This window comes from Hyperolius riggenbachi, chromosome 12, assembly GCF_040937935.1.
Source record: "Hyperolius riggenbachi isolate aHypRig1 chromosome 12, aHypRig1.pri, whole genome shotgun sequence".
NCBI lineage: Eukaryota > Metazoa > Chordata > Amphibia > Anura > Hyperoliidae > Hyperolius > Hyperolius riggenbachi.
In genome coordinates this window covers 179,411,770-179,437,851 of record NC_090657.1, presented here as the reverse complement: position 1 = coordinate 179,437,851, position 26,082 = coordinate 179,411,770, and the positions used below count along the sequence as shown (strand labels likewise).

General features: G+C 44.5%; 2 protein-coding genes across 15 annotated transcripts in view; one reads left to right on the top strand and one right to left on the bottom strand.

The window, feature by feature from the left end:
• The window catches only part of FAM110A (family with sequence similarity 110 member A), an 897,957-nt gene that overhangs the window by 376,131 nt on the left and 495,744 nt on the right, over nucleotides 1-26,082 (top strand). The gene's annotated exons all lie outside the window — the stretch shown is intronic.
• On the bottom strand, nucleotides 661-25,043 carry SCRT2 (scratch family transcriptional repressor 2). The gene is made up of 2 exons (XM_068262834.1): nucleotides 24,708-25,043; nucleotides 661-3,836 (listed from the first exon to the last, which is right to left on the bottom strand). Exons 1-2 carry the CDS (start codon nucleotides 24,847-24,849, stop codon nucleotides 3,136-3,138), a joined length of 843 nt encoding a protein of 280 aa, XP_068118935.1. The 5' UTR covers nucleotides 24,850-25,043; the 3' UTR covers nucleotides 661-3,135.

Genomic DNA, 26,082 nt, shown 5'->3' with positions numbered 1-26,082 from the left:
TAGATACATACCTATGAAGAGGGAAGGCTCTGGGTCCTATAGAGCCTTCCCATTCCTCTCCTCATCCCGTCGTTCTTGTGCTGGCTCCCATGTTAGCAGTCTCTGGCCGTTGGGTCAGAGACTGCTTTGGGTGGGCTTCAGAAGTCTTTGGGAGCATTGTGCTCCTGAAAACGGGCCACTCCATACAGCGTCCTCTCTTGGGCACTCGCACATGCGCAGTACAGAACCACTTTTCTTCGGGAGACTCGGGCTCCTGAAGACTTCCGAAGCCTTCAGCGACAAGAGATTTTAACGGTGGATACTGCAGGGGAACGAGAGGATGAGGAGAGGAACGGGAAGGCTCTATAGAACCCAGAGCCCCCTCATTGGGTAAGTACCGTATCTGTTTTTTATTTTTGTTTTTTTTATTCGGTCTTCAGATTCTCATTAAACAAATGTGGAATTTCCCTGTAAAGGGATCCTAAACTGAGAAGGGTATGAATTTTTCCTTTTAAAATAATACCAGTTGCCTGCCTCTCCTGCTGATCCTGTGTCTGTAATACTTTTAGCCAGAACAAGCATGCAGATCAGGTGCTCTGACTGAAGTCAGACTGGATTAGCTGCATGCTAGTTTCAGGTGTGTGATTCAGCCACTACCGCAGCCAAAGAGATCAGCAGGACTGACAAGCAACTGGTATTGTTTAAAAGGAAACATCCGTCTCCCTCTCAGTTTAAAGTTCCCTTTAAGATATAAGGCCCTATATATATATATACCTCATATCAGTTCTGAATCAACATATAATGTAAATGAGACATAGGTAGGAGGAATTGTCTTGTAGAAAACATTACCATTACAGTATTCCCTTGCTGGAGGTATCGGCCTAGTTCAATACAATAATATCCCTTCCCTTTTCTGTACTGCAGGAGCCAATGTGACAACTGCAGGCAGGAAAACAGTGCGATTTTTGGTACATCTGATTTGTTGACTGTTTTGTAATAAGACTCTGGTCCTTCTGATATATCTCTATCACAGCTTGTCTTCATTAGACCTCTAAATGCACTATTTGGGAATTTTTACTAATTTTACTAATACATTCTCTTTTGCAAGTTGCTAACACTGATGCAAAGAAGGATTCTACAATCTATTAATGCAAGGCTTGCTTTGTTCAGGCATGCAGTAAACCCGGAAGCAACCCCGGGGCAGTTTCCCGGGCAAATAATACTTTAGTGAGAATGGCGTGAAAGGCCGGCCTTGCTCCCCGTGTAAAAAGATGGCTTCGAGGATCAAGTCACCTAAAAACGACGCAAGGTCAAAGTCTTCCATTGTTAACCGGCTGCATTATTTAGTATTGCAATTCATAGCATGGTAGAGTAATACTGCAATGGAAGGAGCATCGAGATGATCCCCCTGCAAGTGCTGTCAATATATATAAATATATAAAGTAGCAAGGCCTATTTTTTTTAACCTCTGTGAACCTTAATGTTCCTGTGATTTTTTTTTGATTTTTTTTTTGCTTGTTCAGGTTACCACTGTAGGGTGGCGCTTTGACCATGACGTAAGCTCTTGGCTTGCAAGTCTGTAAGCCTCGGCATGCTCGTAGGCCCAGGAATTGTGGGTAGGCATGGCTTAGAATCTAGTGAAGATTGTTTTAACGTGCCGGAAGCTGCTCCTCACATCGAGAGGTGATTGGCTGGATGTAGAGCTTCCTCAAATTTTTTGTCATGAGGTAAAAACTCAGCTAGAAATTGCATAGGCTTCTCCCGACGTCCGAAAATTGTGGACGGAAACGTAGGCCTGGGGAAAAAAAGTTTTTTTTTTTTCGCTTTTCATGTCCTTTAAACTCAGTAGGAAGACCATTGAACGCAAGAGAGAAATCTTGTGGGTGGCATCTAACTTAACTTATTCCCATAAAAAAAGTCAGCGCCTCCATCTTTAGGATTTCCCACATTTTGTCCATTTTTTTTCTCCATGCACAAAAAAACTCCAAAAGGCAAACAAAATAAAAATGCCAAATAAATATAATAAATAAAGCATATAAATTACAATAATAAATTAAATGTTTAAAAAAAAATATTGGTGTAAATATCTTGGCTTCCCTTTTCCTGTGAAGTCAGAGGTCACATTTCATAAAATGAAGATCGTCTTAGCACATCATACAAGTCCCAGTGCTGTGTGAACAGACCTTGGATAGAGCATACAATAAATACCAATAACTGGAAGAATAGTGCATATTCTCATTGCCTTTTTAAAACACTAGAGGTAACACTGTTTCAAAAAAAAAAAAAGTTCAAAACGGCAACAGCTTTATTATTCCAGTGGGTGCCATGATCACAATGTCTGCATTTAAGGAAGTGTTGGCACAATATTTTCATCCCGTTTATAGTATGAGTGTGTGCTTCCAAACGGGACACCGCTAAGGCTTTTGCCACAGCCAGGCTGACATAGTGTCACCGCAGATCATTTTGGGACATCTGTTTATTTCCTGCCTTAGCCCAATTGAATTTTATAGTGCTGCAAAAATAAATAAATAAATAAAAATCCGTCTTTTCCTCCATCGTGTGTATGACGTACTATGGCACAAATTAAGATTAAAAAAATATTAATAATAAATAACAAATACTGCTCATCAGCAAAGTCATAAAATAGCAATTTGGAAAATAAATAAATAACTTAGGAAAGAAAATGGCACCTGAGTCTGTGTTAGAGAATCCCTTTGTTTCGGTTTTTATGTCCCCTACTGTTTGCTGTATATTAATATAATAGTTTCACATTTCATGTGATCAACCACAGAAAGCTTGGCTTTGCACATAATTCATAAAGAGTTCGATAAGAGCTTCAGGACAGAGGCTGCAGGTATCCTTTTATTTTGTGTATGTGTTTAAGGAAGAGATCTGCCCAAACCTTCCATGATCCATTAAGAATAAATGCATATTGCACACTTCAAATTAAAGTTGTCAAGCTTCAAAAGAAAAAAAAAAAGTGATGCAGTATGTTTACATAAAAGTGGAGTGCAACTGAGTTTAATACTATTTTGATGCCAAAAGTACCCTGATTTTTGAGTTTCTGGTGTATTGTGCCATAGATAAGGGTGGGTTAGCACAGCGCTGCGTGTGCCTCATTTTATTTGCTTAGTCCTTTCCGTTCAAGCTTGGAGCTTAGCTCTCTATGGGACACTCGTGTTCTGAGCCCTTGAAGCAAGCCGATTCGTAATGTTTGTTAAGATATGACTTGAGAGCGAAGGTTTTCTCGCACCGTTTGCACTTGTAGTGTTTGAAGGCCGAATGTGTTTGCATGTGCGCACGAAGGTTGGATCGGTCGGCGAAGGCCTTCCCGCAGTGAGCACAACCAAAGGGTTTCTCCCCCGTGTGGGAGCGCATGTGGCCTTGCAGAAGCCATGGGCGGCTGAAGGCCTTGCCACACACGTCACACTTATGTTTCAGGTTATGTGTGAGGAGGTGCATTGCTAGAGCTGGCATGGACACATAGGTTTTTCCACAGGTGGGGCATTTCCTTGCCATCTTACTGTCCAGGCTTCGGTGGGTTTGCTTGTGCCGGCTAAGGTTGGAAGAGGTGGCGTAGGTCTTGCCACACTCGCTGCAGGTGTGACGCTGGCCTCCACGAGTCTCTCCACTTCGTCTGGAGCGGCCGTCTGTGATAAAGAAAGCGTCGATAGAGTAGCTGTCTGTGACCGCGGCCTCGCCGCTGAAATATCCCGTGGATAAGCTCGAATGGGGGCTATCTGGCTCGCTGTAGTCATCGTGGTTTGGTGTATATTCTGCTTCCGAGGATGAAAACTTGTCCCCACTCTTCTTCTCGGCTTGGTATTCAGGTGTTGTTATACAGTGCGGTATGTAACCTGCAGCATGCGCACAAAGACAACAAAAAAAAGGCAGGTTTTAGTATTAGCGTAGAAAACAAATTATATGTAAAGCAATATAATTACCAAAACTATGCCGTTTACATTGGTTTGAGATGCCCAAACTGCAAATGATGACCTTTCATACAATGTGTATTTGAGCTCTGATTGTTTTATTATTTTTAAACAATTTATTTTTTTCATTACAAATCAACATTAAAAACCAAAAACAGCAACATACATCAGAGTATATAACTTTCCATTCCTCACATGTCAGAATCAGAATATGTATTCGCCAAGAATGACTGAGTCATTCCGGAATTGGGTTTGGCACTTACAAAGCTCTGAGTAGCAACAGTAATATAGATAGTACAACAATTACAAAGTATAGCATTGACAGTCTAATTAGTTCAGTGGCCAAAAATTAAAGGGGAGGAAAGTGAGGAGAGTAGGTGCTTGAGGTGGTAGGGCATGGAAGGAGTTCAAGAGGTTTACTGTAGAGGGGTGAAGAAAGAGTTCCTATGCCCTGAAGTTCTGGTGGAGTCCATTACATTGCTAGGCCTCTCACCAGCTTAACTCAGAATGGACAATCGAGGACAATGAAAAATAAGCAAGAAAAACATAATCTTGTTAATAATACAAAGAAGATGTAACCATAGGTGGACAACCAGTATGTCCATGAGATTTGTACTGTTTTATATTATACTGACCAGGCTTACAAAACTAGTTTACAGTGATATACCCTAGTCAGGTAATCTGGATCTTAATGATGCCTTCTGGCACTTTCAAGAAAACACTGACATTTTGCTCATAGAGTGATGTACTGACAGTTTACTATGATGCATAGACACCTTGGGATCCGAGACAATGACACACTGACACTGGCGATCCGAGGCAATGACACACCGACACTGGGGTCTGAGACAATAACACACTGACACTGGGGATCCGAGACAATGACACACTGACACTGGGGATCCGAGACAATGACACACTGACACTGGGGATCCGAGACAATGACACACTGACACTGGGGATCCGAGACAATGACACACTGACACTGGGGATCTGAGACAATGACACACTGACACTGGGGATCTGAGACAATGACACACTGACACTGGGGATCCGAGACAATGACACACTGACACTGGGGATCCGAGGCAATGACACACCGACACTGGGGTCTGAGACAATAACACACTGACACTGGGGATCCGAGACACTGACACACTGACACTGGGGATCCGAGACACTGACACACTGACACTGGGGATCCGAGACAATGACACACTGACACTGGGGATCCGAGACAATGACACACTGACACTGGGGATCCGAGACAATGACACACTGACACTGGGGTCTGAGACAATGACACACTGACACTGGGGATCCGAGACAATGACACACTGACACTGGGGATCTTAGACAATGACACACTGACACTGGGGATCCGAGACACTGACACACTGACACTGGGGATCCGAGACACTGACACACTGACACTGGGGATCCGAGACACTGACACACTGACACTGGGGGTCTGAGACAATAACACACTGACACTGGGGATCCGTGGCAATGACACACTGACACTGAGGTCTGAGACAACAACACACTGGGGATCCGAGGCAATGACACACTGACACTGGGGTCTGAGACAATAACACACTGACACTAGGGATCCGAGGCAATGACACACTGACACTGGGGATCCAAGACAATGACACTGACACTGGGAATCCGAGACAATGACACACTGACACTGGTGATCCAAGACAATGACACACTGACACTGGGGATCCGAAACAATGACACACTGACACTGGGGATCCGAGACAATGACACACTGACACTGGGGATCTGAGACAATGACACACTGACGCTGGGGATCCGAGACAATGACACACTGACACTGGGGGTCCGGGACAATGACACACTGACACTGGGGATCCGAGACACTGACACACTGACACTGAGGATCCCGGACAATGACACACTGACACTGGGGATCTGAGACAATGACACACTGACTCTGGGGATCCGAGACAATGACACACTGACTCTGGGGATCCGAGACAATGACACACTGACTCTGGGGATCCGAGACAATGACACACTGACACTGGGGATCCAAGACACTGACACACTGACCCTGGGGGTCCGGGACAATGACACACTGACACTGTGGTCTGAGACACTGACACACTGACACTGGGGATCTGAGACAATGACACACTGACACTGAGGATCCGAGACTGTGACGCACTGACACTGGGGGTCCGGGACAATGACACACTGACACTGGGGGTCCGGGACAATGACACACTGACACTGGAGATCCGGGACAATGACACACTGACACTGAGGATCCGGGACAATGACACACTGACACTGGGGGTCCGGGACAATGACACACTGACACTGGGGATCCAAGACAATGACACACTGACACTGGGGGTCCGGGACAATGACACACTGACACTGGGGATCTGAGACAATGACACACTGACTCTGGGGATCCGAGACAATGACACACTGACACTGGGGATCCGAGACAATGACACACTGACTCTGGGGATCCGAGACAATGACACACTGACACTGGGGATCCAAGACACTGACACACTGACCCTGGGGGTCCGGGACAATGACACACTGACACTGTGGTCTGAGACACTGACACACTGACACTGGGGATCTGAGACAATGACACACTGACACTGAGGATCCGAGACTGTGACGCACTGACACTGGGGGTCCGGGACAATGACACACTGACACTGGGGGTCCGGGACAATGACACACTGACACTGGAGGTCCGGGACAATGACACACTGACACTGAGGATCCGGGACAATGACACACTGACACTGGGGGTCCGGGACAATGACACACTGACACTGGGGATCCAAGACAATGACACACTGACACTGGGGGTCCGGGACAATGACACACTGACACTGAGGATCCGGGACAATGACACACTGACACTGGGGGTCCGGGACAATGACACACTGACACTGGGGATCCAAGACAATGACACACTGACACTTGGGGTGAGAAATGGTACAATGACTTTGAGGACCAGAGCAATGGCACATTGAGGCCCCCTGCACACTGGAAATCCGATTTGCAATTCCGATTTGTGATATATACATTTTCCCTGGATGCTATTAAAACAAGAAGAAAAACCCAGAAAAAAACGCAGCATGCTTTACTTATTAAAAATCGCAAATTGGAATCACATGTAAAATGGCTTCAGAATTGGAATCACATGTAGTATGCAAGAGCCCTGACACTTGGGATCACAGAATAAGGGGTAACTGACTCCTGGGGTCCCCAAAAAAACAATAGTGCAGTGATATTTTGGAACTCAGAACAATGACTTACTGATACTTGGGATATCAACACAATGGCACACTCACACATATAATCCCAGAATACCCATCAGTTTGGGGTGACCCCAAACCACTAGGAAAGTATAGGGGACTAAGGCAGCAGGGGGGGGGGGGGGGGGTGGAGCATTTTTAGGGTTAGGAATAGGTAGAGGGAGGCTTCTATGTAAGAGTAGGGTTAGGTTAGTAAATATTGGTAAAGATTACTGATATTTTACTACTACCAGCAGTCTCTGCCGCTATTTCTATTGTGTGCCATATTTATAGGTATGCGTGTTGGCCATCCTTTCACAACACAAGGAGTAAAGTCACAGCAGACAAACATAAAATGTGTATGTTTATTTTTGGTAAAATCTGCAGGAAAATGTTTTTAGCAAAACTACAATATCTTCATTTAAAGGGTAGACCAAAGAAATAAACGATGCTTATCAAATCAGAATTCCTCTGGAGGTGTAGGATCCATCCTCCCCAAGGAATAAAGGTGTAATTGCAGTAAATATTTGCGCACATTTATGAGCCAGAGAGACGAGCAGAAAGGGGAGGTTTCTGCAGAGACGGACCTACCCTGAAGCCACCTGAATCATGTGACTCAGGAGGCAAAATCTAGGAAGTGACATTTGGACAAACAGTTTAGGCCACCTGGCACCTGCCTCCTCTCCGCTCTCCCGGCTGCCTTCCTGGTACACACACACTACCCTCCTCATCGACTCATCCCCGAATCCCCGCCCTCATTTGACCGGTAGCTCCTGCTGCCCCTCCCTGTGTTATCATATGCAGCAGATGTTGTTCGAGGCATGCTACTGTAAAACCCCCATCACCAACGAGAGATCACCATGGCCAGTCAGTGGGGGAGCTTTGGCACACAACTAATCAGGTGGGGGTGCTGGCGCCAATCACAGCTGCCCGCTGCTACTTTTGCCAATTGTTGCAGATGTTCTTGTGGGCGGCACATCTTCTAAAGTTTGCTTCAGGAAGCAGAAAGCCGAGAACCGGCTCTGGGTTTCTGCATACTATTTTACATCAAGCTGTCTAATGTTTCCAGCTTGTTTCCTAAAACTGCATTAGCTGCTGCAGGCTGTAATGGCATACAGTTACTAAAGGACTTGTATGGCGATGGTGTGTTCTATAGACTTTTGTACTGGAGAGGAGTAAACCTTTAATTTTATGCAGATAAGCTCAGGTTTTCTATCCCATTATATCTCCTACAACAGTACAGAGAAACTAGGATGATGTCTTCTGGATATTAAAAAAAATATTTTAAGATATCAACAAAGGGGATGGAATGTGTATGGGAGAGTGTTTAGGCGTCTAGAGTTCATCTTGTTTTGGATAGTTTGTATTTATGTTGTTGCCCTGTGTCTTCTGTGAATATTACCTTCACTTCCTGTCCAGACAGGAAGTAACCAAATCTCTCCAAGAGTGACAAAGAAAACATGTTCTTGGGGAAGGGGTAAGGCTAGACTACCCTGGGCTGTTTTTATTGCTGACACCTATTTCCTGTTCTCAGGACTACCAGTTTTCGTATTATAGACATGAGGCTTAAGGCCCGCCCTGTTTAGACTATGTGCGTTCCTAGCCGTTTTTCCAGAACGCATACGGGCAGACTTTGCGCATAGAAACGGCTACTAATGTTTTCTAATGGCCTCGTTGACATGTATGCATTTGAGACGCATACGTTTCTCATCCACATTGCTCAACGCAGTTCTGTGCGTCACGCACAGAAACTGACGCAATGAAAGTGTATGGATGCGTATCAAAAATGCGTACTATTGCGTTTTTAGCGTATGTTTTCTTCTGCGTTTCCCATTGTTTCCTGTATGTTGCACTTCCTTTCAACATGCAAAAACACAATAAAGAACGCAAGAAAAACCCATATAAACGCATGCGTTTTTCAACTTGCATTTTCTTTGCATTTCTATGCGTTCTGCAAACGCTGACAGTATGAACAGGTCCTGTGGTCAAGGTGCGAGTGAATATTTCTTCATTTGGGATCCAAGCAGCAATAATAGCCCCCACAAGTTTGTGACCTATTTCCACAAGCTCAAAGGTGATCAGGACCACAGGTGAGCACAATGAAATATGAGACCCACATTAAAACGTACCTGAACTCAGAACTTCCTTTCTGTTCTAAAAGATGAGCAAACATTTCTTTGCTACAGCTGATACAAATAACTACAATACTTCTGCAGTGTATCTACTTCCTGCTTTCATCCTGTGTTTACAAATTAGATGCTCTGCCGAGGACTACCGAGATTCCTGAGCTGACCGCTGAGAGATCAAATTACACAAGTCACAGATGAGGGGGAATTAGACAGGCTAAACTCACTGAATACATACAGGGTGCATTTCTCTATGCGTTCCTTCTGTCATGCGCAAGAGTTCAGGTCCACTTTAATGAAGGCGGAGGAGCAGGCTGCTATGACCACACCATGCTGACTCTACACCATCAATGGAAAAAAAGAACAAAACTCCTTTACTTCCTGGCTCATTGTGTTTGTAAACAGAACCATCTCTCCAGGACACACAAAAATCTATCCTGTGCTGCGACTGTGGATCTATTCTCCCGTTCTGTTTACTAAAGACGCTGCCCTTTCCCGGAATGGTTTATGACACCTGTTCCCTTTTGATGACCCTGCAGTGACATCATTTACTGGACGGCTCTGTCGATAAGAATGACCTATTGATCGGTAAGATGAGACCCTCTCAAGATGAGCACAAAATGATGATACTTGTACAGATACAGATCAGTGCTGGCTTTCATGGTAGCTGTATGATCCCACTCCACATCGGTGGGGTATTATGAGGGGAAAAGAGAGTGCAGGGGTGTAATTACAGACTGAATAGAGAGGACAGAAACACCAGAGTCTGCAGAGCTTCAGGGCCCCGGCATTGACTGTAAACAGTGCTTACATTTTGTATCAGGACTCCAGTTATGCCTTTAAAGCCCTTATCTGGCACATTTGTATGTGCTTTTATAAAAGCATTTCAAATTGATCATTCATATAAAAAGTATTGTAAAAAAAAAAAAAAAAACATTCTAATTGCAGCAAAATAAAAAGAAAATACCTGCTGTACCAATTAATAGATCTTTAGCAACCTGCGGCTGCCTGGTCACAGCTATTTTGTTTGGAACACTCTCCCTTTAGACACACGGGCATATGTGGGGAGAGGAACTGCTTTGTCAGCTACAGCTGTACCTCTCTATTAGCTGGCAGCCTGCCTTAAAAGGAACCCCATGTGTGAGACGGTGTAATGTCTGATTGTGCTGCCCGGAAGCTCCATTCCACACTGAGTAGCACGCATGCTCAGTGTGAAGTTAATTATGCTGCTGGTGGTTAAATATTAAATATCTTCGCTTCCACACATCCTACACTCCCCAAATTTTTAGGGTAGGGAGGGGACCCCCCGAATTTGACCTTTATGCCAAATTGCAGTCCTGAGCCCAGCTAGTTCCGGAGATAGTTTACAGAAATCTGTCCCCTCCCTACCCTGAAAATTTGGGGAGTGTAGGATGTGTGGAGCGAAGATATTTACTATTTTACCACCAGCAGCATTATTAAATAGTAAATGTGGCCACACAGTCTCCTACTGTGCATGCGGGGCAGCGCAAATCCACATGCAGCGCAATCAGACACAACACCGGAATGAGAAGGATGGATGCTGCCATATTTATTTTCTGTTAAACATTACCAGTTGCCTGGCTGTCCTGCTGATCTTTCTGGTCAGTAGGGTCTAAATCACACACACCTGAAACAAGACAAATAAAAAATTTTCTCCTGGTGGACTCAAAGCGCCAGAGCTGCAGCCACTAGGACGCACTCTATAGCCTAAGGTCTCCTACTGAATAGGTGCTGGCTTAATGAACAGGCAGAGCCGAGATTCGAACACAGGTCACCTGTGTCAGAGGCAGAGCCCTTAACCATTACACCATCCGGCCATCCAGCATGCAGCTAATCTTGTCAGATTTGTTATCGACACCTGGGGCACCCCAGTGAAAAGCCCCTTAGCATGTGCACAGTGCCTTTGCACATGCTAATATGCACGCAAAGTTTAGCGGTGTGCTAAGTAAGCTTATCAGGCTATTTTACACGTGGACACTGCAACGTTTTGCGCTCACCAGTGCGAAGTTTCACGCGCAACAAATAGCGTGCGATCAGCAACATCTTTTGTCCGTGCAAACTACTTAGCACCCTAGTTTGCACATGCAAAGCTTTTAGGCGTGCTGTGTTAGCATGCTTTAGTGAATCAAGCCCCTGGTCTGCATGCTTGTCTATGGCTTAAAGTATTAGAGGCAGAGGATTAGCAGGACAACCAGGTAATCTGCATTGTTGAAAAGGAAACAAACATGTCAGCTTCCATATCCCTCTCACCTCGGGTTCCCTAAAAATCATGGTGAGGGAGAACTAGGAACGGGGGAAGATCTAAGAATTAGCAGCAGGTCTTTCCAGGGCTGTGGAGTGAGTACAAAAATCATCTGACTCCTCAGTTCGTGAAACCACCAACTCCAGGTACCCAAAATTGCTCCGTCTCCTCAACTGCAACTACACAGCCCTGGGTGTTTTACTTATTTATTTTGCGAAGACAGTAACATTTTGTAGGAACTTTTTACGTATAAATAATTTAACATACTGTTCTATTAAATGCATACAAGAAACTATGTTTCAAGCAGAAACTGCAGTGAAAATAATGTAATGAATAAAATGGCTTACTTCTTACAATATTCATTTATTAATGATTTAGTCAGTGTTTGCCCATTGTAAAATCTTCCCTCTTCCTGATTTACTTTCTAACATTTATCATGGGTAGTGACATCTTTAGTACTACTAGGTGATCTCTGCGACAAGTTTGGTTACTGACAGTTCCAAAGTTAGTACAAATATCTGGTCTCCCAGAATGCTTGGGGCAAGGGAAGGGGGCCTTCACATAGCTAAACAGCCTAAGCTAAGCATCACTAGGAGGGCGGGGCTACAGCAATATATAGATATAGGAAGTGTTTCTGATGCTGAAACCAGGGAAATTACCCTAAAAGAGGCTGTCCTGAATAATTTACTGCCATAACAGCCAATCACATTCCTACTGCCTTTCCAATGAGCGACATGGCATGCTAGTTGTGATATCTCCAGAGGGGCATTACAAGCCTAATTATATTTCAGTGCAATGACAATACGGCTGCCAGCAATATATATCATAATGGGGCTCTCTAGGTGACCTCTACCGGCCACAATCCTTCCTTTTAGATTTTTTTGTGTGTGTCCCATTCACCATGTGACCATAAGACTCTTGTACTTGAATTACGCAGCGAAAATCTGGAACAAAGTGCATAATCTGTATAGTCTGGGGACTGAGGAAATCAGTATCTACTCTTACAGGTTGAGCTTGAAGGAAAGCTGTGCTGAGTGTGGCACTATTTCTCATGGATATTGTAGCTGAATAATGTGCGGTCACTCCCCTAAAGGAAGTTACATCACAAAACCCTACATGGGAGGTTGTGTTATATCTGATGGTGTTCTTGTGTTCTGCAAGCTATGGTTATGTTCAACTGTAACTAATATCTGCCTCCATGGGCCATAAGCTCTCTATGTTGTAGATTTTGCCATATCTACTCATATGAGTGGTGGAGGCTGCTAGTGCTTAATAGTGACCAGAGTCAGTGCCTATATCAACATATTTCCTGGTCTCCATGATTGGTAGTTGCCCCATGCTTAAAGCAAACCTGAAGTGACATGTTACATGATGATATAAACATATACACATATACTACTAGCCCTACTTAGAAATTATCTGAAGTTGGGTTATCAATTCAAAAGATCTTTTCGAACAGCTTGTCTAATTCAGTCTGGTTTCCTGAAAAGTAAATAGAAGCTAAAAGGCTGTTGTCTTGCAGGAAAAAGGCAGATAATCAGATTTAGGTGCAGAAAAGTTTAACCACTTTACCCCCGCGCGTACGTATTTCTCCGCCCCTTTTTCCATCCTTTAAAAACCAGGGACGGAGAAACACGTACTTTCCGCGTTCCCGACGCTGCCCGCGCTCCCGCTCGTAAACACGCCGCCCGCCGCTAGTAAACACGCCGCCGCCCGCTCGCCCAGAGATCAATGAACGGGAAAATCCATTCCCGTTCGTTGATCTAAGCCCCGCAATGATCAGCTGCTCTCCTATGGGCAGCGCGATCATTGTGAGAAAAAACTCACGTGTCCAGCCTCCTTATTGGAGGTCACATTAAAACAAAAAGTTACTGTGGCCATCTTGTGGCCAAATAGTAAACTACACCCTACACATTTTTCACATACAAATAAATGACTTTTACACATAAAATTAACTCATTACCTCCCACACTCCCCATTTTTTTTTTTTTTGTAATTAAAAAAAAATTAAAAAATTTACAATTAAAAAAAATACATAAATAGTTACCTTAGGGACTGAACTTTTTAAATATTTATGTCAAGAGGGTATAACACTGTTACTTTATAAACTATGGGCTTGTAATTAGGGATGGACGCAAAACTGAAAAAAATGCACCTTTATTTCCAAATAAAATATTGGCGCCAAACATTGTGATAGGGACACAATTTAAATGGTTTTATAACCGGGACAAAAGGGCAAATACGTTTCATGGGTTTTAATTACAGTAGCATGCATTATTTAAAAACTATAATGGCCGAAAACTGAAAAATAATTATTTTTTTCCCCACATTTTTCCTATTTTCCCATTAAAACACATTTAGAAAAAAATAATTCTTGGCATAATGTCCCACCTAAAGAAAGCCTAATTGGTGGCGAAAAAAACAAGATATAGTTCATTTCATTGCGATAAGTAATAATAAAGTTATAGACGAATGAATGGAAGGAGCGCTGAAAGGTGAAAATTGCTCTGGTGCTCAGGGGGTAAAACCCCTCAGTGGTGAAGTGGTTAAAGGGTCTTTACTTCTACTTCTTTTTCAGCTTAAAAGGCAGAGTATGGATTCTAAACTGCAGCTGTCACAGCTAAAAACATGATACTCTTTTCCATTCAGCTAATGTTCTATTTATCATCCCTGCTTCACATACAATTCATTATTTCCAAGATTTATTTTCACTTCAGGTTCCCTTTAACCTCCTTGCCGGTTATCCCGAGCTCAGCTCGGGGTAACCTGCGTAGGAGGATTTCTCAGGCCCCGCTGGGCCGATTTTCACAATTTTTTCCTGCAGTTTCCGATCGCCGCCGATTCGCCGCTGCCCGCCGCGCCGCCCCCCCCCTCCAGACCCCTTGCGCAGCCTGGCCAATCAGTGCCAGGCAGCGCTGAGGGGTGGATCGGGATTCCCTCTGACGTCCATGACGTCGGTGACGTCATCCCGCCCGGTCGCCATGGCGACCGGAGAAGCCCAGCAGGAAATCCCGTTCTGAACGGGATTTCCTGCTTCTGCGATCAGAGTGGATAGGGAGATGCCGCTTGTCAGCGGCTATCATGTAGCAAGCCCTTGGCTCGCTACATGATTTTAACATTTTTTTTTTTTTTAAAGTGCTGCGCTGCCCCCTTGCCGACATCTTAGTATGAAAGTAAAACCACACCTCTTCCTGCCTACCGGTTTCTTCACACACTGACAACTTTACCCGTATAGTGGTCACATGTGACCAGGCTTGCAGTCACATGACCTGACATTAGTTTTCATCTCACTTCTATAACCTCCTAGTAGAACGCGCTGCTGAAGTGATCTGTTTATAGAGAATGCAGCTTTACCATCTGATCACCTTACAGGACCGTGTTTAAAAATATCTAGTAAGTTTAATATCTTTTCTTATGCAGCTCTTGTAGATCCTTGTGGCATTTCTTTTCATTCCTCATCCATGGTGGACAGGGGTGGATTTCTGGAAAGGCCACCATGGTCCTGGCCTTGGGCGGCAACTGGACTAGTGGTGGCTGGAGATGGAAGAGGGATTGATGTATATGGGATAAGAAGCTGCAAATAGAATGGAGAGGTTGCAAATAAGGAGCAACACATGGAAATAGGGAGCTGCTGTCCAAGGGATCTGTATAGAGCTGAAGGGGGCTGCTGTACATGAATGATAGACATGGAAGAGGGGCTGCACAAGGAATAGGAGGAGCTGCTGCACATGAATGATAGACTTGGAAGAGGGGGCAACACAGGGAATAGGAGGGGTGCTGTACATGAATGTTACACATGGAAGAGGGGCTGCACAAGGAATAGGAGGGGCTACTGCACATAAATGATAGACATGGAAGAGGGGCTGCACAAGGAATAGGAGGGGCTGTTGCACATGAATGATAGACATGGAAGAGGGGCTGCACAAGGAATAGGAGGGGGTGCTGCACATGAATGTTACACATGGAAGAGGGGCTGCACAAGGAATAGGAGGGGCTGCTGCACATAAATGATAGACATGGAAGAGGGGGCTGCACAAGGAATAGGAGGGGTGCTGTACATGAAGGTTACACATGGAAGAGGGGGCAGCACAAGGAATAGGAGGTGTGCTGCACATGAATGATAGACATGGAAGAGGGGCTGCACAAGGAATAGGAGGGGGTGCTGTACATGAATGTTACTTATGGAAAAAGGGGCTGCACAAGGAATAGGAGGGGGTGCTGTACATGAATGATAGACATGGGAGAGGGGGCTGCACAAGGAATAGGAGGGGGTGCTGTACATGAATGATAGACATGGGAGAGGGGCTGCACAGGGAATAGGAGGGGGTGCTGTACATTAATGATAGACATGGGAGAGGGGCTGCACAGGGAATAGGAGGGGGTGCTGTACATGAATGTTACACATGGAAGAGGGGGCTGCACAAGGAATAGGAGGGGGTGCTGTACATGAATGATATACATGGAAGAGGGGGCTGCACAAGGAATAGGAGGGGGTGCTGTACATGAATGTTACACATGGAAGAGGGGGCAGTACAAGGAATAGGAGGGGGTGCTGTACATGAATGATAGACATGGAAGAGGGGCTGCACAAGGAACAGGAGGGGCTGCTGTACGTGAATGATAGACATGGAAGAGGGGGCTGCACAAGGAATAGGAGGGGGTACTGTACATTAATGTTACACATGGAAGAGGGGGCTGCACAAGGAATAGGAGGGGGTGCTGCACATGAATGATAGACATGGAAGAGGGGGCTGCACAAGGAATAGGAGGGGCTGCTGCACATGAATGATAGACATGGAAGAGGGGCTGCACAAGGAATAGGAGGGGCTTCTGCACATGAATGATAGACATGGAAGAGGGGCTGCACAAGGAATAGGAGGGGTGCTGCACATGAATGATAGACATGGAAGAAGGGCTGCACAAGGAATAGGAGGGGCTGCTGCACATGAATGATAGACATGGAAGAGGGGGCTGCACAAGGAATAGGAGGGGGTACTGTACATTAATGTTACACATGGAAGAGGGGCTGCACAAGGAATATGAGGGGCTGCTGCACATGAATGATAGACATGGAAGAGGGGCTGCACAAGGAATAGGAGGGGTGCTGCAAATGAAGGGGAGCTGCTAGAAAGTTGTCCCAGGGGTGGAAAAATTACAAATCCGGCCTTGATGGTGAATAGGCTGTGACATCAGCTAGGACACCGCTGATGTCAGAGCAGACCCGCTGCAGCTAAGTCAGGAAATAGAGCACTGCAGTATAATAGTGTTTACTTATAACTTTACTTACTAAACATTTTACAGAAATTAACCCTCCAGAATCCCCACCCTTATTGATTACATCCAAACTAAAGAGTTTATATCTGTCCCAAATGTTCTTCTAGACCTTTAAGCGTCTTCTGTGTTTCTATCTGCTTCCCCTTCATGGAGCAATGCAGTTCGCTCTTCTCTGCAGTGGGCAACGTGACCTGTAGCTCCTTGCATCTCTTAAACCATTAGTGTGTAATCAATATTCCATTTAATGCAAGCATTAGCTGGGGTCAGGAATTTCAAATGTGCTGTCCACTTGCTTTTCCCCCTCACTGCTTGCGGAGCCACTGGAATGTAGACACAGAGCATCCTCCCGAGATTTACATGCGAACACACGGGCGAAACACTCGGCTTCATGGAGCCTCCTGTCTCAGCATCCGAAACGAAACATAACCCTTCTCCTGATCGCTAAGCTCAGCATTTCCCTCACCATGTCCACACATGAGTCTGTGCCGCTCAGCATAGCACATGCTGATGCTCCGTGACGTGCTCTGTGTGTATGTGTGTCATTGGCCCAGAGCCAGGCCCTCCTCTGCAGTTTGAGTGCATGAGGCTATGGAGTCAGCAGATGATGCTGAATTTTTCTGATATCAAGGTGACACCAGATTGCACGTGGACAAGGCAGCCTCTCCATCCCAGCCTGCAGTGACCGAGGGAGACAGGATGTAACTCTGCTTAGATCTGCTGCCCTAGCCATAATAGATAAGGATTGCAGATAACTCGACCGCTTTCCGCTAAAGCAATATTCAAGTGCTCTTATCAGCCTTTAAAGGTGTTAATGTCTTATTAGTGAGGTGTAGCACAAATTCATCAAGAATTCTTGCTTCAGCTATTATTCCCTTCCATCTGTAAAATGGTTTAAAAAGCTTACATGCTAGCTATATTTTTCTAAGTGGATTTATTTACCTGGTTATCAAAGCGTTACTGTAGGATGTTGTGGGAATTTATCGTAGACAAATTACACTGGGGCAGCGCGGTGAAATAGTGGTTAGTGCTATTGCCTTGCATCGCTGGGTCCCTGGCTTGAATCCCAGCCAGGGAACTATTTGCACTGAGCTTGTATGTTCTCCTCGTGTCTGTGTGGGTTTCCTCTGGGCACTCTGGGTTCCTCCCACATCCCCAGGTAAGTTCATTGGCTTCCCCCTAAATTAGCCCTAGACTACGATACATAAACTACACTATACATACACATGACTATGGTAGTGATTATCCACTTAAGTACCTAAGTAGTTTGCACAGCAAAACTGTTACTGTTACTGTAAAAGTTTATGTGTGTAAGGTTTTGCGTGCGTAAGGTTTTTTGTTCTAGAGTTTGATACCTAGATACTTAAATACATTGGGCTTGATTCACAAAAGCGTGCTAAGTTTTAGCACGCCAGTGAAAAGCTGCTTATCACGTGCAAACTGCCTCTTCGCGGCACTAATGCGCGCGTAAAGTTTTGTGCGCGCACCGCTTCATGCGCAAAATCAGCTGCTTCGTGTGCAAAGTATGCTTATCACGCTACTTAGCACGCGAAGCGGCTGATTTTGCACGCAAAGCGGTGTGCACAAAACTTTACACGCACTAAACTTTACACGCGCCAACTCTTACGCACACAATAGCTTGCAAAGAAGCAGTTTGCACGTTATAAGCGGCTTTTCACTGGCGTGCTAACACTTAGCACGCTTTTGCGAATCAAGCCCAATGTATTTAGGTATCAAACTCTAGTAGCATATATGCATATGCATGTGCATATATATAAACTACGATAGCACAAGATACCCATACTTGCAATCTCTTTAACTCAAGAATTGAGCCTAATTAACTCAAAATAAGACTCCTCAGTACAAAACACCCAATTAATAAACTACACAACCCAACAAATATTTATCCATTTGGAGCACAATGTAATGACGTTTCTATTGTCTGGACCACAAAATATACAAGTAACTATCCATTAGAACTCAACATATCCAAGAGTCTAACCTGTGGAGCAAAACACAATCAAGTATCGGTCTGTCCTCTTGAGCACAACCTACCCAAGCATCAAACTTCTGGAACACAACACAACCAAGTAACTATCCTCTAAAGCACAAGATAACCAAGTAACTATCCTCTGAAGCGCAACATAATCAAGTAATTACCCTCTAAAGCACAACATAACCAAGTAATCACCTTCTGAAGCACAACATAACTCAGTAATCGTCTGCTGAAACACAACATAACCACAAAATTATCCTCTGAAGCACATCATAATCAAGTGATCACCATTTGAAGCACAAGATAACCAAATATCTGTCCTCTGGAGGACAACATACCCAAGTAACATTGTGCGTATTGATACATTGTCTGGTCAGTTGGGTACACGGTGAGCCAAATGATGGCTCATCCTGCTGAAGCTGAAATTCCGGCTACATAAAATAATATTCCCCAACCAAGTTTGATCAGTTTGGAGGGCTACGAAATTGGGAGTCAGGCTATTGCCAGCACCATAATTACTCCTGCACAGGTTGCTGAGCTATAGCATTACAGCTACAGCAGCACCAAGTTCAGGTGCTTACGCAACGGCCAGCCAACACCAAAATTAACTGTCCCCTGAAGCACAACATAACCAAGTAATTATCCTTTGAAGCACAACATACCCAAGCACCAAACCTCTGAAGCACAACATAACCAATTAAATATCCTCTGAAGCACAACATAACAAAGTAATTATCCTCTAAAGCACAACATAACCAAGTATCTGTCCTCTGAAGCACAACATAATCAAGTATCTGTCCTCTGAAGCACAACATACCCAAGCATCAGACCTCTGAAACACAACATTACCAAGTATCTGTCCTCTGGAGCTCAACCTGCCAAATTAACTATTCTCTGGAGCACAACACAGCCCAAAGCTATACCCAAAGCACAACATAACCAAGTAGATGTCCTCTGAAGCACAACAGAACCAAGTATCTGTCCTCTGGAGCACAAGATAATCAAACTATCCTCTGGTGCGCAACATACCCAAGCATCAAACCTCGGAAACACAACAAAGTCAAGTAACTATCTCCTGAAGCACAACATAACCAAGCACTAAATCTCTGAAGCACAACATAACCAAGTAATTATCCTCTAAAGCACAACATAACCAAGCACCAAACCTCTGAAGCACAACATAACCACATAATTATCCTCTGAAGCACAACATAGCCAAGTAACATTGCTCTGGAGCACAACATAACCAACTAATTATCCGGATCAGCTGATTTCAGCGCGTGGCTCTGAGAGCCGAGCGCCAAAACGGGGCGCCCCATAGCAGCAATGCTATGCTGCGTGGGGCGCGTAGCGGTAATTTGGGGCTCTGTCCGCTGCCAGACCCTGAATTACATCTCCCTCTGAGTTGCGACAACTCGGAGGGGGAATAGTTTTGAACGCCGCCTCAGAGTTTAGCAGCAGCGGTGAGAGCCGTCATTCGGCTCTCACCGCACCAAACTGAGCGGCACCAAACTAAAATGCACCCCTAATTATACTCTAAAGCACAGCATAACAAAGTAATTATCCTTTGAAGCACACAATAACCAAGTATATGTCCTCTGAAGCACAACATAGCCAAGTATCTGTCCTCTGGAGCACAACATAATCAAGTAACTATCCTCTGGAGCACAACTTACCCAAGCATCAAACCTCTGAAGCACAACATACCCAAGCATCATACCTCTGAAGCACAACATACCCAAGCATCAGACTTCTGAAGCACAACATTACCAAGTATCTGTCCCCAAAACACAACATAACCAAGCAGATGTCCTCTGATACACAACAAAATCAAGTAACTATCCCCTAAAGCACTACATAATCAAGCAGCAAATCTCTGAAGCACCACGTAACCAAGTAATTATCCTCTAAAGCACAACATAACCAAGCACCAAACCTCTGAAGCACAACATAACCAAGTAACTATCCTCTGGAGCACAACATAACCAAGCACCAAACCTCTGAAGCACAACATAACCAAGTAATTATTCTCTAAAGCACAACGTAACCTCTGAAGCTCCACATAACTAAGTATCTGCCCTCTGGAGCTCAACATAACCAAATATTAAGCCTCTGGAGCACAAAATAACTAAGCATGTATCCTCTGAAGCAAAAGACACCCAAGCATAAACATATTGGAATGCAACAATATAAATCCATATTGATTTATTCTTTCACAACAGCATTTGATCGATAATTTGCCTCAAATCTAGGCAGCTGGCATTTGCTGATCCATGTTCATACTATGCATACAAGATAACATGGATCTTTTCTTTTGTAGAGAACTACAGATCCCATAGTGGTCAGCAGCATTCTGGGATTTTACTAGTTTCTGAAGAAAGGCTGATCAGAAGGTCCTAAAGTACTAAAGCAAGCAAGAGTAAATGTCAGAATGCCTCTGTGATGGAGTTGGCCCCATTGTTTCTGCACAAATGACTCCAAAGATGGTTTATGAAGTATAACCAAAGCAACAGCTCTCCTCCTAGCACGGCATCCATGCCGCGTACCGCGTGACACAACAAGGACCTTGAGATGTGCGTCTCCTTTATGCTCCCAGGCTTACTTAATCAGGCAGCGATAAGACCAGTTATGATGTGCAAAGAGCCACGAGCCCCATAAACCAATTGGGTTTTGTCTTATGAGAGGTTTGGAGGTGTCAGCACAATGATTTCTGATTGGCCACTCCTGGTGACCATGCTTTGCACATCATTTTCGGCTTTTGACTGAGGTTAATTCAATCTATAGAGGGCCGTAACTTGTAGCATGCAGAATTTATTTTTACAATCTCTCCACAGTTTAATAGGGCTAATTGCTATAGGTTACTTAAGCGTGCAAAGACAATTATCACCTTATAGAATGATCTGTTCCTTCACAATGTCTCATGTCACTCTATAGCATTTTCATAAAACTTGTTACTTCAGGCTCCTGATTTGCATAGGAGGTCTCTTTGACAACGAGTGCTGTGACATTATGGCACAAAGTGTGCTTGGTGAAGACATCCTCTTTCTCATCTGGCAGCCTCGCTATTTGTGCCTCTCGTAACAATCCTCCTTCTCCCTCCTGCTTTTCAGAATGTGCAGTCACGTGTCCAAGGTACAAAAAAGCTTCCCTCAGCAATATTTCACACCTCTCTGGAGAGCCAAGCAAGGTTATTTTTTTTTCAAGAGCATGACTTTGAAAAGCATACCTCCTCTTCCAACCGTATAAACCCCCCGCTATCTGTGTACATATCTCGGTGACACCTGTTCCAGTCTGCATTGTGCCTTGTAAGCTTGCCAGGTCACTGAACAGAACAACAGGAGGGCTGAATTCACTACAGACGTCATACAGGGAGCCACAGATGAACAAAAGTGTGGACTGTGTTGTCACGTCTGCATGATGACACCCCAACACCTTTGTCACTCAGATCCTATGTGCTCAAGTGGCCATGGTTGTAATAAAAAGCTGAGTCTGCTGTTTTGTAGTTTGGATTTGCGTTGCAGCCATTCAGAATAACTATAGTTCAGATGCAAAAGAATAGATGCCACTTGCTAGATTCTCTTTCTTATGCAAAATCCTCATCTCTCTTGATGAATTGGATGCAGTTTTTGTGACTGGATCCCGCTGACCTCGAGATAAGACTGAACTCTTTCTCAAAACAGTAAACCTCTTGCACCTCTTGCAATTTACAGGGGTTTTTATTTTTTAATGAAATGACGTTATGTACGGAGGATTTTGTAAAATATTACAGGTTGATCCAACCGGTTTTGCAATGCACACTTTTGTTTAGTACCAAAGATAAAATAGGATAAGGAATTGATGTAAGGCAGGTTCTCGCGTTTGAAAATTATTTTTTTGTATATGCTAAGAATAAAGCCTGGTACACACCAAGAATAATTGGGCAATCAATGACCAATTTTACCACCTCAATGTAGTATGAGAGTCATATTGAATGCTATGAACAGATTGTGTAGGCAAGCTCTTATACTACACGTAGGTGGTCAAATTGGTGAGTGGTTGGCCAATCATAACAAAGTGTGTATCAGGCTTATGTTATAACATAATACCCTCATGCCCTCTAGATTTTGTGCACCCGGAAGTGTTACCCTTGAAATTTTGGAAGTTGTAGTTCTGCAACTGCAGGCATTTTAGAGATTTTACCAGCATACAAGCTTATGCAATAGGTCACTGCAAAGGGTACTTACACAGCACAGTCTGCAGACTTTTGTTTAGAGATTTCTGATTGGCTGTTAGATGTCACTGGAACACTTGCGCTCCTTTACTGACTATGCCTAATGCCTATGGTGTAGGAGCCATAAGAAGAACCACAGTTTGTTTTTTGTGGGGTTCAGCTGACATAAGAGTTACTAAATTTCATTAGTCTATGTTAAAAAAAAATAACATTATCTTTTGGGTTCCCAGGGCCAGAACAAACAGACAGCTTTGTAATAAAGCTAGTCAATGGACTCAGGGCTGTACATCAGCCAGTACTTAAGCACCACTGATGGTGGAGAGCTCCTTAGTACACAAGCAGCAGGCTGTGTGTTTCCAGGGCATGCTTGCTACTCAGTACATCCTGCTTCGCTAAGCAGGCATCAGTGCTGACAGCGGTTCAGGCACAAATGTGTTTTGGATTCCGGTCTTAGCAGAGGATGTGCTTAGCTTGCAGATTTGCAGCTCCGGGACAGCAAGTTGCATCTCTGGACTAGAAGTACAGGGTTAGCCCTCAACGCTGTCACAAGGTACCCTCTGCACTAGCACATGACAGCCACATCTGCTCATCATCATACAGTGTGCATAAAGAAAGGGACAAAAAATGCATATTGGTTCAAAGCCACTTTTTCCTGTTTCATCGCCGATATCAAACAGATGAGCTTCTCACAGAATAGGAGCTCTTTTAAGGGCTTTAGAGAGAGCCTTTTGCCTGCCGCGTGAACAATGAGGTCCCCAAGGAGGTTTCATTCCCCTCCCCCCACCCTTTCTGTCCTCCCCTATGTAAACCACTGGCATTCGCTCCTCTAAAAGGCATCAAGGGCCCTGATAGTACAGGAATTAAAGTCATGTTCTTCCAAATGCCCAGAGAGAGCGGCTCTCACAACAACAGCAACCGTTGTGAATCGAGAGCTTATTCTACAGGTGCTCCCAGCTGAATGTGTCACAGTAGTGCGGATGGGTCGGCTTACGTACGTCTTCATGCTGCAGTCCTAAGAATCTACCATGGTGTAGCGACACTGGCTGTGGAGAGCATGCTCATTCTCCGACTTTAGAACTTAGTTTTGTTCTTCACTCTTTTCCCCTATACTGTATTCATTATTTTTTTGCATCTGACAAAGATTTCACTTTATCATTCTACATCTCAGTTAATAATCTGCAAGAAACAACTTGTTGTACATCCTAGCGCAGGACCATCTCGAGCAACCGGCATCGCTCCACGTATTTTAAGTCCTGGGGAATGCAGTGTCTTCTGATTCCAATAGTCAACAGGCTCCACCACAGAATGCCCAATCCTTTGTAGCCTTCACAAGTCACCAGAACACAAAGAGCAGGTTATACTGACCCACACAAATAAACACATGCCTAACTCTGGTCTTGGCTCAGCAGCTTAAGACAATCTCTGCGCCCAACCAAAAGTCATCCTCAGTGTAACAAATATCAACTATGGCCCAAAGCATCATGAGTTCTTTCCTCTCTTAATGACATTCGGTGAAGTCATCCCCTTAATGACTTCCCATTGTGTCACTATAAATAACACACTGAAAATAAGGCATTAACACGAGATAAGCATTCCTTGAAAAAACCCAATTTCTGTGAGTGTGGACTTACCAGTTTCAGCAACAGGGACTGCCAAGCTGCCCACAGTGTCAGTGAGGGACTTCCCCAGGATGCAGGGGTCGTCAAAGTGGTGGTAACTAGAGGCCGGAAAGTCACCTAGTTTGATCTTCTTGACTAGGAAGGAGCGGGGCATGTTGAGTGGTACAATGTCTCTCTCTCACTCTCTCTCTGTCTTCCTCTCCCCTTTTGTGTAGTGACAGTCTTCTGTTTGGAATAAGCCAGGGATTGTGCCTTCGCCTTCAGCACTGGACAGCTCTCACTTTCTGCAGTGTGTGGAGAGAGAGTGAGAGAAAGGGAGACTGAGGGAGCTGGGAAGGAGGGGAGGGGGGAATCTGGCAGCAAGAGCTGAGCTCAGCACTCACGCTGTCTTTATATGGGATGCAGGCCTGAGATCAGGTGGTGCTTTGCAATGGAGCTGTTTAGCTCTCTAATCCATCAAATGTCCCCCAGGACAATCATCACATTACCAATGAACCGGCTGTGCAGACACAGAGAAAAGAGACAGCCTCCTGCCTACTTACTTCTTCTAGACAATGCAGGAGGATGCAAGTATTGCAGGGAGCAACATGGCAGGGATAAGGGGGGGGGGGGGGGTGTGAGGGGCACAGATATTTCCTCTCTGCTACATGCTGGCACACCACAACTTACTTATGGCATCCCCGCCACCCATGTGTGCAACTCACAATGCACCGCCGGCACCCCTCTGCAGCTGAGAGTTGTTGTGGCTGCCAAGAGGCTCTCAGCAAGTGGATTATAGTCAGTGAAGTGATGTTATTGTACTAGTAGTGTCACTTGGCCGCTGCACCCTTTTTGCGTATGATTTCTGCATTTCCTGCTAAAGATCAGCAATCGCAGATGGAACACGTGGAGAGCTAAAAAGGCAATGGGGGGGGGGGGGGGTGTCTACAACATAACATCAGGAAGACTCCCATTGTGTAGATGAACTCTGATTCCTTTGTCTTGAAGCAACCAGTGTGTTTTAACAGCCTGCGAATCGTACAGGGAAAGTCCATATGGTGGCGGGGAGGGGAGGGGGGAGCATCTTAATATCCCACATCCACCAAGGTGGGCAATAAACAGTGACCCTTGCAGCTCCGCAACAAAAGAAAAGAGCCTCTCCATCTCTATCTCATACAAAGGGGAGAGGAGACGATCTGGCAGTTTAGATCTGCTCCTGTCTGTCTAAAATCTCTCCAGCAACAATTATGATGTATTGCCCAGGCTGCCCTAGTTGCTATATAAATATATATATATATATATATATATATATATACATAAATATATATATATATATATATATATATATACACACACACATATATATATATATATATATATATATATATATATATATATATATATATAT